Source organism: Lichenostomus cassidix, chromosome 6 (assembly GCF_008360975.1).
Source record: "Lichenostomus cassidix isolate B80296 chromosome 6, HeHo_3.0, whole genome shotgun sequence".
In the NCBI taxonomy this organism is placed as follows: domain Eukaryota; kingdom Metazoa; phylum Chordata; class Aves; order Passeriformes; family Meliphagidae; genus Lichenostomus; species Lichenostomus cassidix.
In genome coordinates, this window is record NC_139487.1 from 30,750,794 (window position 1) to 30,766,801 (window position 16,008).

At 38.8% G+C, this 16,008-nt stretch overlaps 2 protein-coding genes across 10 annotated transcripts in view; one reads left to right on the top strand and one right to left on the bottom strand.

Annotated features, from left to right (window-relative positions):
* The window catches only part of LRRTM3 (leucine rich repeat transmembrane neuronal 3), a 75,819-nt gene extending 60,073 nt beyond the window's left edge, over nt 1-15,746 (top strand). For both annotated transcript variants that reach the window (XM_085064265.1, XM_085064264.1), the window contains one exon: nt 14,162-15,746. In XM_085064265.1, coding sequence (XP_084920391.1) covers nt 14,162-14,371 — 210 coding nt within the window. In that variant the 3' untranslated portion in view covers nt 14,372-15,746. The remainder of the gene's footprint in view (nt 1-14,161) is intronic.
* The window catches only part of CTNNA3 (catenin alpha 3), a 411,474-nt gene that overhangs the window by 274,464 nt on the left and 121,002 nt on the right, over nt 1-16,008 (bottom strand). The window lies entirely within an intron of this gene.

The following is a 16,008-nucleotide window of genomic DNA, read 5'->3' on the forward strand; positions in this document are numbered from 1 at the left end:
AAAGAATAAAAGATAATTTGTTAATGAAGAAGAAATTAACATATTAACAATTCAAATCATCAGCCCAAGCAATTGCATTAGCTTCTCTGAATGGCAATGTTTACTCTCCTCATTTTTGCTCGTTAAAGCTTTTCTTTTTAAACAAAAAAAAAACCAAGTGTGTTATTTATTCAAAGCACATAACTACTTTTCAGAAAATGAATGTATTAGAGTGTTTTGAAAGCTCTACTGCAATTTTTACATTTACTCTAGAAAGTGAATGATGGCATGTGCTCAAAAAGCTGGCTATCTAGGATGCTGAGTGGTTTATCTTACAGATGCAACCCAAGCTTAAAATTAATTATTTCTGCTTTCCTTGCTGCACTTCTCAAGTTGCCACCTTATCACTGGAGTAGTTTATAAGATAATTCTTTCCATCCCTTTTCTCAGTACCATCAAGACAAAGGTTAACTCTGAATACAGTGTTCTTCATCATTTTATTTTCTTTCAAACCATCGGTTATTATTTCTATGTAAGCCAACTTTAAACTATCATTGTTACTAAGTTTGAAAGACAATGGAGGTAAATCTGCACTGCAGAGCACAGAGAAAGTAAACCCAACCCTGCCTGAGCTTGCTCCTGAGCAAAGGTAACAGGCTGGCAGTGCCACCCTGGAGCACAGACCTTGTGTGGGCATTGGGATCTGAGGCAGCAGCTCCACACCCCAGGGTGCAGGGCAGGAGCTCCCTCAGAGCCCTTGCACTGCTCTGCAGCCAAGGGATTGACTTCCCTGCACAGAGGGCCTTTGCACAGTGTTCTCTGATATCCACAAGTCCAAGCTGTGCATTTCACTGCACTGCCAGGAACACCATCTTTAGCTGTGACCTGTCTTTGACACCTTGGGGAATGGTAAAATCACTGACAGAGAAAATGTGAGGTACTAGCTTAACTGGCAGGAAAACTACAAAGGATTACTTTGTGCTGACAGCAGAGCAAGAGCATTTTCTGGGGCAATCACTGCAGCATTAATCAATCTACACACCAATTTGCTTTAAAGTAACTTCCTTCTCTCTCAAGCCAGCCTTTGCTTACTACAGAAATTCATAGAAGTGAACTAAGTGCTTCCACAATCAGTAATTTGGCTGTATCTTTCCTAAATCATGATACTCAAATAATTATTTTATCACCTTTCTCTACCAACACAGTGCCAAACTCCCAAGTTTCTACCAAGTCCTCAAATAATCCTAGGAAAAAGCAATCTCTTCTGGGCAGCACTTGGCCCTCCCCAGCCCCACTTCCTATCGATGCCAGATGCAGAGTGCAGACACAGCCAAAAACTTGGTGGGAAGCAAACTCCAAGTGAGGCCCAGCCTGTGTGGCTGGGACACAAAGCCCCTGCAGAGGCACAGCCTTCTAATAAACTTTGGGTGACCAAAGCCAGCTGCCTGACACAGGAGCAGTGCCACAGACTCTGCATAATGGGGAGAACTGAACAGCACTGAAATCTTCATAAGCTTCCCTTTTATAAACCCTTGTGCTTGTAAAACAAAATAGTAGTTATGAAATATGTTGCTAATGTTCATGAGGTTGGAGAATTTTTTTTCTGTACAACTGTAAAATCTATTGCAAGAAAACAAACGTGACCCATTCCAGTTAACTTCATCATCTTTGGGGTAAAAAGTCTTGCATAAGGAATTTTCCAATACGGATTTGAGACATATTGGCAGATTTCTTTACCAGCCACCTGTGTCTTTGGGTAGCTCAGCTGAATAGTTCTCTGTTCATCTATTTCTAATGTGCAAAGCACATGACCAGAAGAGCAAAATGATAAATAACAAACTATTCTCTAAAAAGGCAGAAAACATCTCTGTTACTTAAAATTATAGAAAATATTTTTCTCTTATTATAAAAATTACCCTGAAGAACTTCTGCCCAAATATTTAATAATTAGGTTTGCAAATTAGATGTGAACTGTGTTTGGCATCTGATTATGAAATTTGGTCAGATTTTCAGTCCACCTGGGGTGCATATTAAACCATGCAAACCCAGATTATGAAAAAGCTGTACTAGAAATTAATTATGCTCTAGTCATTCTCATGCAAATTCTTGAGAAGAAAGTTTCACACAAAGGCTTTCACAGAAAATGGTTTTAGAGGGGCATTTGTAAGAGATAAAGTTAGCTAAGACAATTCTCTGTGGAATCTCACATTGGTCTCTCCAAAGACCTTGGCTCATGCAGCCCCTCTGCTGGCCCTTCTGCAGTTCTGTTCAACATCCCTGGATGAAATGCTGTCAGCACAGGGAACCAGTGCTGTAGGCAAACACCTGCCTGCCATTCCTGCGGGACTCCAATGTGTGAACAGCACTTTGAACATGCAGGACTTTCCCAGGGAACAGCCAAATGCACACCAGCATCCCCTGACTGAAGGGCAGTTCCTCAGCAGGGATCTTGTATCCCCCAGGACTGTAGGAGCCTCAGCAAGAGCACTCCATGGTGACTCACCAAATGGAGAAATCCTGCTCTTCTCTCACAGACAAAAGCCCACTGGAGCTGTGAATGCAAGTCCAGCAATATGGGAGTGAGCTGTCACTGTTCCTTTGCCAGCAGTGCTGTACAGAGAGCAGCACTGCAGACCAGTGACCTATGCTGACCTTTTGGTGCTTTATGGCTACCAAACAATAAAACAGGAATTTATGGCTGCATAGTCACACTACTCAGAACAACTTTTGCCTTGAAACTCTAACACTGTACAGGTGCCATCAGAGCCCTGCATTTGGGACAAGTCAAAGTCTGCACCTGTTCTTTTATTGCTGCATTCTGAGAGATTGCAGAAATGCCTAAGGAAATTGAAAGGGAAAAAAAAGGAGTCCAGGCCACATCCTGATGCATGACACACTCCAGACACTGATCTGCCCAAGCAGCCAGATGATAAAGAACAGCTGACATAGTGATTATCTGCATTCTGTCATGACAAAGTAATTAAGTCATTTAATTAGTAACAGCCACTAAGCATTGCACTGCCACTGTTAGTAACTCCATCTATTGTTGCTAGATTGCCTTTTTTGTCTGTGTTTGATGTTGCAGACAAGGTGTGATGGTACTTTGTGATCACCATCCTGCTAATAACACGGTCTGCCCTGAGCAAAGGAACCAATCCTTGAAATTGTTCTCAAGATACTCAAAACTGGTCAAAAACACATGGATGGATTTTTCCCAAAAGCAAATTGCCATTAAAAACACCAATTTTAAAAAGAAAAATATATATACAATAGCTCACTAAAGATTCTGGAACATTTGGATTAGACTACAATGTTCTCATTATGATTTTAACACACTGTTACCATTTTACAGCTTTTATCAACATTTCAAAAATCAATTTTGATAATCCGTATTGTTGAAGGTTTAATTACTAAGCCAGCGTGCAACAAAAACCAGTTGGAACAAAATATTCTAATTCAAAATGAAAATAACTCCAGTGCTGTCAAAAATGTCAAAAGCCTCTAATTGCCTTTTTTCATTCTAATTCAAACCAACATCTCTCAGATTCTTGAATTTCCATCTAAGTGGAAGTTCACGTTCTATCATCAGGATCTGCCTAGAGCCAGTGCAAGTAGAGCATGAGAATGTAAATTTCTCCTCATTTTGCAAAGCAGCACTATTTTATTATCTTTTACATGCACAGAACCCATAAACACCAGTGGCTCACACAATCTTGCTGTTCTCAAACACAGAGGGAAATTCTTTATTACCAGCACAGTGTTCCCCATCTTGCACCTGCAGTCAGGAAATACCAACCCAGGCCAAGCACACTGAGGAACATCCAGTGCACCTGCATTTCCTTGTTCTTGCACACAGCTGGGCTGAGCTCTTGAACCCTCCAAGTTTGTCCTGTTTTCCACAGAACTCCCTCACTTGTTCAAAGAGTAAATAAGCCCTCTGAACAGAAACACATCCTCTCTTGTAAATTCTGAAGAAGTTTCCATATAGAATTACATAAACAATGTATTTATTACATACTCTGGACTATTCAGACTTCATTCTTTTTCCCCAGACCAGAGCTGTTAGAAGCTCTGGCAGTGCTGCTCATAGCCCATTTTGTGTGCTCCCTAAAGCCCTGCTGAGCACCTGCTAGACATGGGGGAAGTTTAATACTGTTTAACATCTCAGGTTGCATGAAGAGAACCATCCTCCACCTACTCACAGTACCAAAAATACTATAAAGCTGCTTCTTTTATCACACAGCAACATGACCCCATTTTGACCTGAAGGGAACATGCTGACCAAAACAGCCATGCAGCAAGGGCTGTTGATGGCTCTTGCCACAGTTAAAGTAAGAAAATAAACATATTTGCATGCCTGGTACCAGCAAAGCCCAAAGTGACTGGGTGTAACTGGCTGGCTCTAGAGATATCTGCATTTCCCTCCCTAGTCGAGCATTACTTTATTGGGGAAATGCACTTTAGCAGTACAAATCTGACAGGAACACCACTGGCACCAAGTGGTGAGGAGGATGGGGCTTTAAGATACCCTTGTCACAAAAGCCACGAAGGGTTAGGATAGCCCAGAGACAGACAGGGAGCTCTGTTTCTGTCAGTCCAGTCCCAGGCTGTGCCCTGAAGCAGTGCTGGAGGGAGCTGTGCACAGGGATTGACTGCAGCCTCCCAGCTTTGGGAACATTTTGGGAGCACTGAAACCTCTGAAACGCAGTCCCTGTGCAGTAAAGCATCAAACCAGCAATTAAGGTCATCTTTAACGAACCCAAAAGCTTTATGACAACCGTTCCAGGATTTTTTTTTCTTTTTAAACTGCTCTGCTCAGCTTTGGTCCCTTGCCTGCACACCTCTTACCCTGACACAGTGCATTGCCTCTGCTCCCTTGTTTACTATAATTTCCCTGAAACTCTGCCAAAGTAACTAATTGGTGCAGCATTTAAGAGTGAAAAGGATAGCCTGGCTATCAACAAACTGTCACTTCATATTTGGAATGCTTGGCCTGGATTTTTTTAAGAGTTAATATTAAATTGGCCAAGTAATGCTTTCCTGCCCTGCAAAATCTGTTGTCCTAAATTGAAGAATTGTGTAGTTCTCGGCAATTCGATACACAAACACCCAGCCTGAGTGGCACACAAATGTCATAGCAGCAGGGCAAATGATGTGCATGATAGAAATATTTCAATAAGTGCAAATATCAATACATCTTAGAAATAAAAGAAATCTAGCATATACTGATATACTGCTTGGGAATACAGCAGCTTTTTCTCTCTAGAACTACACTGAGATAAAATACAATATGAAGGCCACTCAAAGAGGGAAGTAAATTGGAGATAGAAAATGTCTTCATTAGCATAATTATCAAATGGCATATGTACAGGATGTGATGGTTAAGGAAAAGAAACACTCTGTTATTACTTCTGTCACATCAGAAAATAACTATATTTTATCAGTCAGGAATACACAGTAACCTTATCAAGAACCTTTCCTGAGAACTGAAGGATCAATATATCCCATCTTCCCGACCCATGAAATTTATAAATTATATTAAGCCCTGCTCTTGCTTTTTAAGCTGCATCTGGTATTAGTCTTCTCTTATAATATTCAGTTTTTAACAAACTTCTTACTCTAATTTACTTAAATAATTATGCAGAGCCTATTCAGTAATGTAATCGGAAATATTTCACTCAGAATAGTTTTATGAAATTATACTATTCTGCAGAAATAAACAAAACAAACACTGCTCATTTCATGGTAAAGTCCAAGAACCCTGTCTGATAAAGCAGTATTTTATTTAAACATTAAAGGTAAATTTCACTTTGCTTTTATTTTAGATATATTCATCTCTATTGATTTTCTTTTTTAAATGTTCAGTTAGAAATTTGACTTTTGGTTTAAATTCTTCTATGTTTTGGGTTGTTTCTCCCAATATCCAGTAGGAAGTCTCTCTTCTCTAGGTGAACATGTCAATTCTCCCACCCCTAACAAAGAAAAGGACTTGATTCCAGGAGATCCTTTGCTAAAACTGCAGTAGAATCTTGGAATCATTCAAAAGGGTTTTTTTGGATATATGAAAATGCTCTTGTTCCAACAATTAGAAAATATCAATATACTGGTTATTCAACTAATATGCAATGCATATGGAGAATTAGTCTTTTGCCTGTTTTAATAATTCTTTGAATAGATATTCTTTGAGCAACACAAACCCACCTCACAGAATAAAGGAAGAAAGGATGGGGGAAGAAAACCTGGAATTCTATGCATGCAGCCCATTGAAAATATTACATTTCCAATGAGAACAGCTGCATTATGCAGTGCAAAATAGACTTCAAATATAAAACACTTCCTGCAATAAACAAACCATTTTCATTTTAGCAAATTATTAAATCCCAAGGGAATCTGTCTGTATCCTTCAGCTAATTTAAAGATCTACATGCAAAACTCAGCATGCAGAGCACATCTGGATTTGACTCAGATACTTGAGGGGACTTTGAGACCATAAAAATCAGCAAATAGATTAAAGCAGTCTCAGTATAAGCTTTCCATCTCTGACAGGTATCTCTGGATTAGTCATTGGAATAATATTACTCACATTTTAAGCTGATGCAGGCTGTGAATGTGAGATTTTTAAATAATTTGTTTGAGAACACTATGCACAAAACGGCACCACTCCATGGAAACAAATTGTTTGAAATGTAAAGAGGAATTTCTATTGCAACACGCCTGGGACTGAAATCAAAACCCCACAATTAACATCCTCATTCTTCAGGAGTAGTTTGCTATGCCCAAAGAGGCACTTGGATGATATGCTTTAAAAGAGCCACAGATGCCAGACACCTCGAGGGGTGCTTGGGCTCAGCATGGCACCACAAAATGCAGCAGTGCAGAGAGGGGGGAGAGAAGGGGAAGGGGAGGTATGGGGGGGGGGTAATGTTTGTGGTCCCTGATATCGTATCACTGACCACTGAGTGCCTCAAATTCCCTGGCAGTCAGCTGGGAGTGCTGTAATAGCAGCAGGACAATGTGACTGCAGGCTCCCTGCACCAGCTGAAGAACATCCTGCCTGACACATGCCAAGCTAATAAAATTAAGCCTGGCTGCATCTGCAGGAAGGGCTTTGCCAGTACACCTCCACTGAGACAGTGTCAGGGCTTCAGCTACCAGAGCACTGTGGACAGGCTTGTGTCAGCTACAGATGTGACTGGAAAACCTGTCCTCCAGAATTATCAGGAGAAGAACATTGAAAACAGCAGCTTTTGGTTGTTTGCTGGGGTTTTTTTAATTGATACCCCATTTTAATCTCAAGCTATCTGTAACACAGAATTCAAATTAAATGCACAGTTTGACTCCAACACAGTTTTTACACACTAAATTTTGGGGGAAATCGAACTAGCAGAGTAAGTGAGACCTCCTCCTTGCTCTCAGACATAGTACAAGTCCTTTTCCATTCAGATCTATCAATCCTGTGGCCCTGGTTTATGATAGCCCATAGAAGTCCACTTTCTCCAAACACCACATGCACATGTCCTCAGCTCATTCCATCAGGCAAGTCACAGCTGCTCACAACACTTGGCAGGAGCAGCCCTTGCACACTATGGAACCACACAGTCCAGGCAGCAGCAGAACTGCTTAAATATCAGGGGCTGATATTCAATAATGCCCCAAATTTAGAACTGCAGAGTGTGGTATCACTGTGTGTCTCAGCACCACCAGATTATCCTGTATCCTTTCCTAGAGTCAAGACAGCCTATTTTGGGATATAGAATTTAAGGAAAGAAAGCATTAGGGCATCTCAGTGAAGAGCAGCCAAAGAGATCGTGTAGAATGTAAAGAAAACAAAAGGTGAATGAGATAAACTAATGACAGCCAACAACAATATAACTGGAAGACGGAGAGGTTACACAAATTATTAATATGATCAATAACAAGAAGGATGCTTCCTCTTAGAGACAGAGATAGAGGGAAAACTATTAAACAAAGAAAGTAAGAAAGTTTAAGATTTGGAAGATAAGAGAGAGAAAGGGCAAAGTATGAAAAGGAAGATGTCAACATCAGATTATCAAGTTCCTTGATATTTTCTAAACCCCCTCTTATTGGGGTTTTAATAACTTCAGCTTTCACTAAATTTACAACTCAGCCTTCACAGTTAGATACACAAACTATATAAAATTCCTCAACTATTCACACTTTGAAAAGTAAAGAACAAGCTAAAGATTGTATCAATAAAAATACCTTCCTTTTATAAGGTAAGGTCATGATCTGTAGTCCTGAATACTCAGAGTGGCTTCTGGTTCATTCAGTGTTGTTTATTTTGCTGCTGCTTTATTTCTCTGTAAACAAGCCTGATGAAAAGTAATGAGATTGCCTGTTACAGTACTTAGGGGATATGAAAACAGTTTGTTACATTAAAATAATTGGAGAAGAAAATAAGATCATATTAATCGCACTCTACAGAAGCCTACCCAAAGTATGAGAATCCATCCTCTGAGGGATAAAAAAAATTCTACTTCGAGCCCACTGATGGCCCAAAAAGTTCAACTATCAACCAAAACAGGAGCAATTAATAAAAACCTGTAAAAATAACTACAGTCAGTGTCATAACTGATTAAACAGTGCACAGAGCCAGTCATCAGTGGGTTTTGTTCATTTTAAGGGAAAAAGCCCTGACTACCACGCACAGATCTTGCTCTCCCACAGAGCTCTCCAAAACACAAAGCCTGACTTGGGTTTCTGCAAGACTTGCAGCATGACCAGGTCCCAGGCTCTCTGAACAAGGCACTCTGATGTTTAACTAAGCCTGCCTAGAACAAGTTTTTCTGAACTATAAGTCATCCTTTCTTCTACTTCATGATACAAGAGGTTTTCATTTAAGGGAGACAGACCTCCAAACAAATCTATACCACAAATCAAATTAATGTCATTGGTTGCTTTCATTCATCTCCCTTTCCCTCTGCACACACCACTAAGATCTCGTTTCCTTCTTAGCATTCTAGAACTTTCAGAGGAAAGGAAAGGGGTGAAAGGAGCTGCAGTGACCTCTTCCAGGGCTTGTCCACGACTTAGCAAGGGTACAACAGACACACATGACCTACACATGTGAGGCTTACAAACACATTCTCTGAGACCTCTCTACAAATACCTTGTTCACTTTTCAAAGGTTTCTTTTTTAATGTGCTTTTATTCATGCAATTCCCCCATATTTTAAGAGAATCTCTTGATTGCTAAGTAGAGAATTATAACAAAGATACAGTAGGAAGGTTAGGTTCTCCAAGCTGCAACAAAATTTACTAAGACCAAAGACAGCTCCCTTTTTCTATATGCAACAAAGGCTTGCTAGGCAATACTTTGATTTGAGTGCATCATTTATTTATCCAACATCTACAGTAAAACTTCACCTGTGTAGATTTACTTTTAGTCCCACAAAGCTCGGAGATGTTGTTTTTAAATGATACCTCAGTAATTATGCCTTCAGAGTCTAATAAAGATGAGGTTTTGCATACAAATTAAAAACAAATGAAAAGCCTAAAAAGGTTAGTGCTCAGTTAGATACAAATCTCATTGTAATAACATTTTAGAGCTACTTTAGGATAATGTACACTTCATTATTAAATATTCTGAAGCATATTTCAAGCAATGTATCACCTGAAAGGATTTATTTTTACTGTCACACATTCTCATACCTACTTCACTAATCCACTTTACTACACTAGAACTTGAAGGACTGTTATCAAAAAGAAACTAAAATCCACAACTGTAGGTTGTTCAAGTTAAAAACAAAACAAATCAAAACAAAAACCAAACCAACTAACAAATAAAAAGCCACATAACCACAGGAATCCATATAAACAGATACAAATTAAAAAAGGAAAAAAAAAGCAGAGGAGATATTTACTTAGTCACACAGAAGAGTATTTATAACTTGTTCATTTTCCTAACATTATTAGCAAGCCTAAGTGTCTGACTGAAAAAATGTAATACATACTGCTTCCAGAGCCAAGCAAGCAATTAGAGCTAATCAAGACACAAGTTGTTCTCATTTTACAAATGTCACATTCTTTGCAGGAAGGAAAGATCTTAAGTAAATATCACCCTGTTCAAATTTTAGGAAAATTAACAACGTGCAAGACAAAACGTCCAGCAACTAGGAAACCACAGCTCATTATGTCTGAGCCTGAACCCAAATGAACTGAATCAGTGAAATAACAAAGCCCTTTTTTCCTGCTCTCTTCTCTTCCTTATAATCTTCTTAAAATTAAGAAGAAAGAGCTGAGTAGCTGTTAGTAGCTGTTCACTCTGGCACTTCAAAAACTGGTAAAGGTGACTGTCAAAATTTGTATATGCAAATTGTTGAAAATTTTTTCAATACCTTCTATTTTAAGATATCAAATCTACATTGAAATAACTTTTTTAAAAAATGCCCATTTTTTAAAAAAAGTTATTTTAAAACTTTCATCAGTGGTTGAATGTTCTCTGTACTCTCTTCCAACCTTTAGAAAATATCAGTTTACTGTTCCAATGTCCAACATTCAAAGCAAAGCTTCAGAAGTTCTGGCCTGTGTTTTTCAAGGTGATTTTTGCTTTTTAACACCATCCACTTTTCCCAGGGAATGTGCTGCATCATAAATTACAAGAAATTCAGGCTGAACACTGAACAGATAAGATTACTATTACTGATGGACTATAATTCTAATCGTGCACTTAGTAATGATTTTTCATTTTTAGTATCAATATAAGCCTAGGGCATTCAGCCACTAAAACAACTGATGTCTAGAAACAGAGCTACTTCAGAAAAAGGCTTTTATTGTTTCTTACATTGCCATGGAGACAATGGGTCCTCACATTGAGAATTACCCAAGAGATAGTTTAAAAGACTTAAAGGACTGCAGGTTTCTCACCTGCCCTTTGCTTCCTCACTCTAGTCTTTCTCTGAGAGGAATGTGCATTTTAGTCTGACACAGCAGTGAAGGTTGGGCACAAAACACCTGTTTGGATTCAGCTGCATTATTTTGCACAATGTGGGACTCCAAAGGTAACTAGAGGTGAACATGTTGGAGCAGAAAAACTGCCAAAGTCAAGCAAAGCACACAAAACATTCTACTACTGTGGAGCAGAAGAAAAGCAAGAGCTCCTGAGTGTTGAAATTCCATACAACATCTGGACAGGTGTGCCCTCTGAATAAAAAACACAGTTCTCCCTCACCAAGAGGGCATTAACATTTGTGGGAGCAACAATTTTGCTATTCAATGAAAGCTATTCTTGCTGCTTATGCTTCTGGCAGCTTTTTAATTACAGCCTGAACTGAGTAGAAATGAGTGAGAGAAAAGCAGAAAAAAGCCTGAAAACATCTTTGCCTTTGCATTCAACTCCTCCATGCCACTGACAAGGAAATCTGACAGAGTTGATACCTGTCCTTGTGACATTTCATACCAAAGTTCTGACCAGCTGATCCAACAACACATTGCCCTTTACCAGGCCTTTAGAATTTGAACTTGGAAAGGTTGCAGTACATAAACACAAAAGAATAACCACCTTAGAACTGAGAAGTTTGAAAGAAAACTAAGGTCTTTACAAGTAACTAGTGATTTCTGCAGCCATCCTTTCTCAGCACTTTCAAGGGACAACAATGCAATCTGTGGCACTCATTGCCTTAGTGTATGCAAATCACCTCACAGTTTATGCAAATAACAATAAAAATTAACTTCTGGTAGCTTTACCCCCACAGCTGAATTGCTTCTTAGTAGAGGAACCAGAAGGATCTGAACTCTAAATCCATGACCATCAAAAATTGGCTTTAACAGATTTAAATTGGCTTTAACAGATTTATCTATTCCTTTAACAACAGCTTCATTATCTGCCATGTTTCACAGCACAGCAGTTTTAAGTAAATAAGTGCTTGAAGAAGCAGACAATGAAAGAAAAGAGACAAGACAATAATCAGGTATTCTCTTTTCATAACTGCCTATCAGACAGCTCTATGAGAGAAATTAAGGGACTTGTTATATGCAAGATCTGCCTAAATCACAGAGAGAACCTAAATGCAGGGGTACAGAGGGCAGGGGATGTAGACATAGGTACAAAATCTTCTTATAGCCCTGGCCTGAGACTCCATAAGAAAAAAAAGTCACAAACTAATGGATGGTGAAGTATCAGGTTTGTTTTGAGGTTCATTGGAAATAACAGGAATCTTCCCATGGTCACAAATAAAGCATTTCATTTTGATTCATGTCCATAAAAGCTGTATAGTTCCCTGGTATGTATTACAAGGGCTTGCTCCTTTTTTATTGAAGACAACAGCAAGACTTGTATATGAAATAGATTAAATTCTCATCTGTTGACCGTATGCTGATATACCACATTCCCATACCTATGCTGAATGTGACACTGTCATTACACTGTAATTGTGTACATTTTCAGCATGACACATCACAGCTCCATCACTTCTGCTGCTTCCATCCTTCAGCTCATTTTATTCTCCTGTTTCAGTGTGATTTACTTATTTTCATCCCTCCTTTTCACGATCATCTGTTTTTCAGCTCTTTATTTCTGTCATCTCCATAGATAAAGCTCCATTGCCCTGTCGTAATTTCCCATAACTACATTCTCAAGCCACTTCAAATCTGTGGTTGTTCCCTTATGCCTTTATTTTCCAAATTTTTATTTTCAGGATTCTGTGGCTGAGTCTTGAAATGCCCCCAAGAGGTTTCAATACCCCATGTCCACAAAATTGAACAAAACACCAAAATCCTTAGGCTGAATATATTGTCTCTGATTCTAAATACAATGCATTCAGGAAAAAAAAAGCAGTTCTGTGTCTTACGAGAGCCCAGCCAGGTCAGGCAATCAGCAAAGAACAAAGTCACAACACCACCAGCTTAATAAATGCTGTAGGCCTTTGCCAGAACCTTTCCACCTCTGCTGACTGCCGAGATATTCATCTGGAGCTGTGAGTGTTCCCCTCCCCAGCCAGCTCACATCTGGTTAGAAATAAATACACTTCTGCAGGCTGGAGCAAATAACCCATTTCCTGCAGATCCCTGTAATTGCTACAGAGAGACCAGAACCAAAGTATATGCCTCTTTTTTTTTTTTTAAGGGAAAAGAAAAAAAATGCAGCTTTCTTTTTAATCTGTGGTAACTTTTCAACTGCCAATTACGATGAAAAGAGAAATGAAAAAAACCTCAACATTACAAACAGTGGAATACATTCTTTTCAGGACTGAACAGATTTTTTTTTTTAAATTCTGGTTTTCCATACAGTTTTGTATATACCAACTTCAGCTACACTTTCTATGTAAAGTAAGTCTAGAGTTTTAAACTTCCTGGCTGAAAAGACAGAGGGTTGCTGGAACTTCCCCCTCACTTTACAGAAATTTAATACTATGCAATGAAATTCAGCTTGCAGAACAAATTTTTCCTTGAATAGAAACTGCAATTTTAAGGCTTCTGAACTGTAAATCTAAGATAAGCTGGGGCTTTTTAATGCTCATCTGAACCTGAACTCCAAACAATAGGAAGCTCACATATCACTAATAATTAAACAGTGTAGTGGGTTTTATTCCAGAATTGCTGTCAGAGATGAGAACTATCACTACAATTGCTGTGATATTATTTGATTTTTTTTTTTTATTTCAAAGAACATGAGGTTCTATATAACTAGAACTTTTACTGAGACACATCCCACTAGGAAGGAAAACAGGAAGAGAAGCTGCAAAGGAGGAGATACAGACAGAGAACATCCCTGTTTAGTTACAATGCCGTGAGGATCAAGGTCTCCTTCCCCAAACACTTCAATAGTAGGAACCCTCTCATCTGTATTTCCAAGCAGACCAAAGGTATCACACCCACTGACATCTTCGAGCCACTCACACTTGAAAAGGCACTTACATTTCATTAGAAATACTCCTTGACAGAGTGATTATAGCTGAGGCTAATTACATTCTAAAGATAATTTAAGTTTAATCCCACCTTACTCTTCACAAACACTTTCAAGCACATACCTAGCCCTGGGCCTCAAGATCAAAGGTGGCAGAGGTCAGGTTTAAAACATGCTGGTGAAGACCAGGGTTTGGGTGGAGAGGAGTGGGTAGAGGGATGGAGAGAGCAGTGTGGTTTTTCACCATCCAATTGAGGCAAGCACCATTTGATGAGGTGCTTTGCTAAGTGGCTGGTTCTCACCTTTGTCTTTGCCCTAGATCCCACTGTCCATGAACGTGTCGACGTTCCTGGCCTACGACCAGCCCACGCTGAGCTACTGCGGGGTGCACCACGACCTGCTGGCTCACAAGCCCTACGACTCCAGCAGCCAGGAGGAGGCAGTGGATGCACACCTGGAGCCCGAGCTGGACCTGAGCACAATCACCACGGCAGCACGCATCAAGGACCACAGCCAGCAGCTGGCCTAGGGGGGTGTTGGCAGGGCTTGCCTGTAGCAGAGGCTGCAACCAAATGCTATGTAACCTTATGGACACGAGCGAGAAGAGCTAATGCTATGGATTCTGGGATCCCTGTTCAAATTAAAAGCAAATCACAAAGATTAATTGTTTCGAGTCTACGATTTGTAATTAGTTCAGTTGTGCAGTATTTTTTGACTTCAGAGTATGACCCTTGAAGTGAATCTTTTTCAAAACTCATCCTACCTACCTGTATAAACTGTACAGATGTAATGTATTTTTCATATTGTAAAGTTTCAATTACCAAGAACAACTGGTATGTACAGTACCATAATTTAATTACATCTTACTTTACAAGCTTCAGTTTCTAAAGCTTCAAATTAACAAAAGTTATTTCTTGTGTTATTAAGTTACTCTGTTTTGTAGGGATCATTTTGTTACTGCTTTTGTGCCCAGAAAACTTTAATCCAAAATTCTGTCCTTTGCAGAATATGCACCATTTTTACCGCGTTTAATGTGTAGAATTTTATCTACTGCTTCCAGAGGGAGGGTTTAACTACTCAAACTTCTAAAAAACTCTTGAAATATACAGCCAAGTTTTCCAAGAAATGGAAATTTAAAAAAAAAAAAAAAAAAAAAAAGAATTCTCCTCAAACTTACCTGTTGCCTTGAAATACAGCCTGATTTTTAACAACAAAGCTTGTTTATGCAACTGTTAGCCAAGGCTGATGATATTTTATTAAGTCGCACTGTTCCGCAAGGCAATACAGACAGGAGACTTTAACAGGCAGCTACAAAATCTGCTGAGAGAGTCTGCCAAATCAGGCATTGGTATTTCTGCTTAAAGACAAAGGGGTCCAAAACTTACTTCTCTCACAGGCAGCTGCTGACACAAGTGGCAACAGAAACAAGCCCTTATACTACACCTAGAATGCAAAATGTTACCGAAAAGAAACATCTGTTTGCTGAAATATGTAGTAATTTGGAACAAATGGTAAAAGTTTATAGTCCTTCAACATTATGAAAAAGCAAACAAAGAAAAAAACCCAAAACCTTTAAATTAAAAAAAAATTAATGTAGTATTAAGTGTTTAACAATTACTACATTGCTTATTCGTCTGTCATTTAATATCTCAACTGAAGCATTCTTATATCCCATTCTTTGGTTTTAAATCTTCAAGACTTCTCAATACTGTATGAGAGTAACTTTTTATACCACTACCCTCATGTTGTAATCCTAAAAGATTACAGAAACTAGAGAGACATTATATCATGGTGACTCGGTGAAAAACAAAATGGGAACATGAGCCTTCCAAAATATAGAAGAAAAAAAGTTTCATATGGTGAAGCAACTTTTTTATAATAAAGAGAAATTATATAACCACAAATCTATTTTTCTGGATGTTTATCCCATCATATTTTCATGTAGATTCAAAGCAGAAGACTGAAATTTTAAATTACAGGGCAACTGTTTGTGGAAAACAAAGTGAATAGAGTGAAAAATAGCTTCAAAAATTGGTAACAAATTAATCTGCATTCAGTACCTGTTAAGTGGAAACAAAATGTCAAGACAGACTACGTTGTATTGCTTATTTATTTAGCACTTAGATTTTGTAACATATTTTGCATAAATTATTTCCTCTTCAAAAC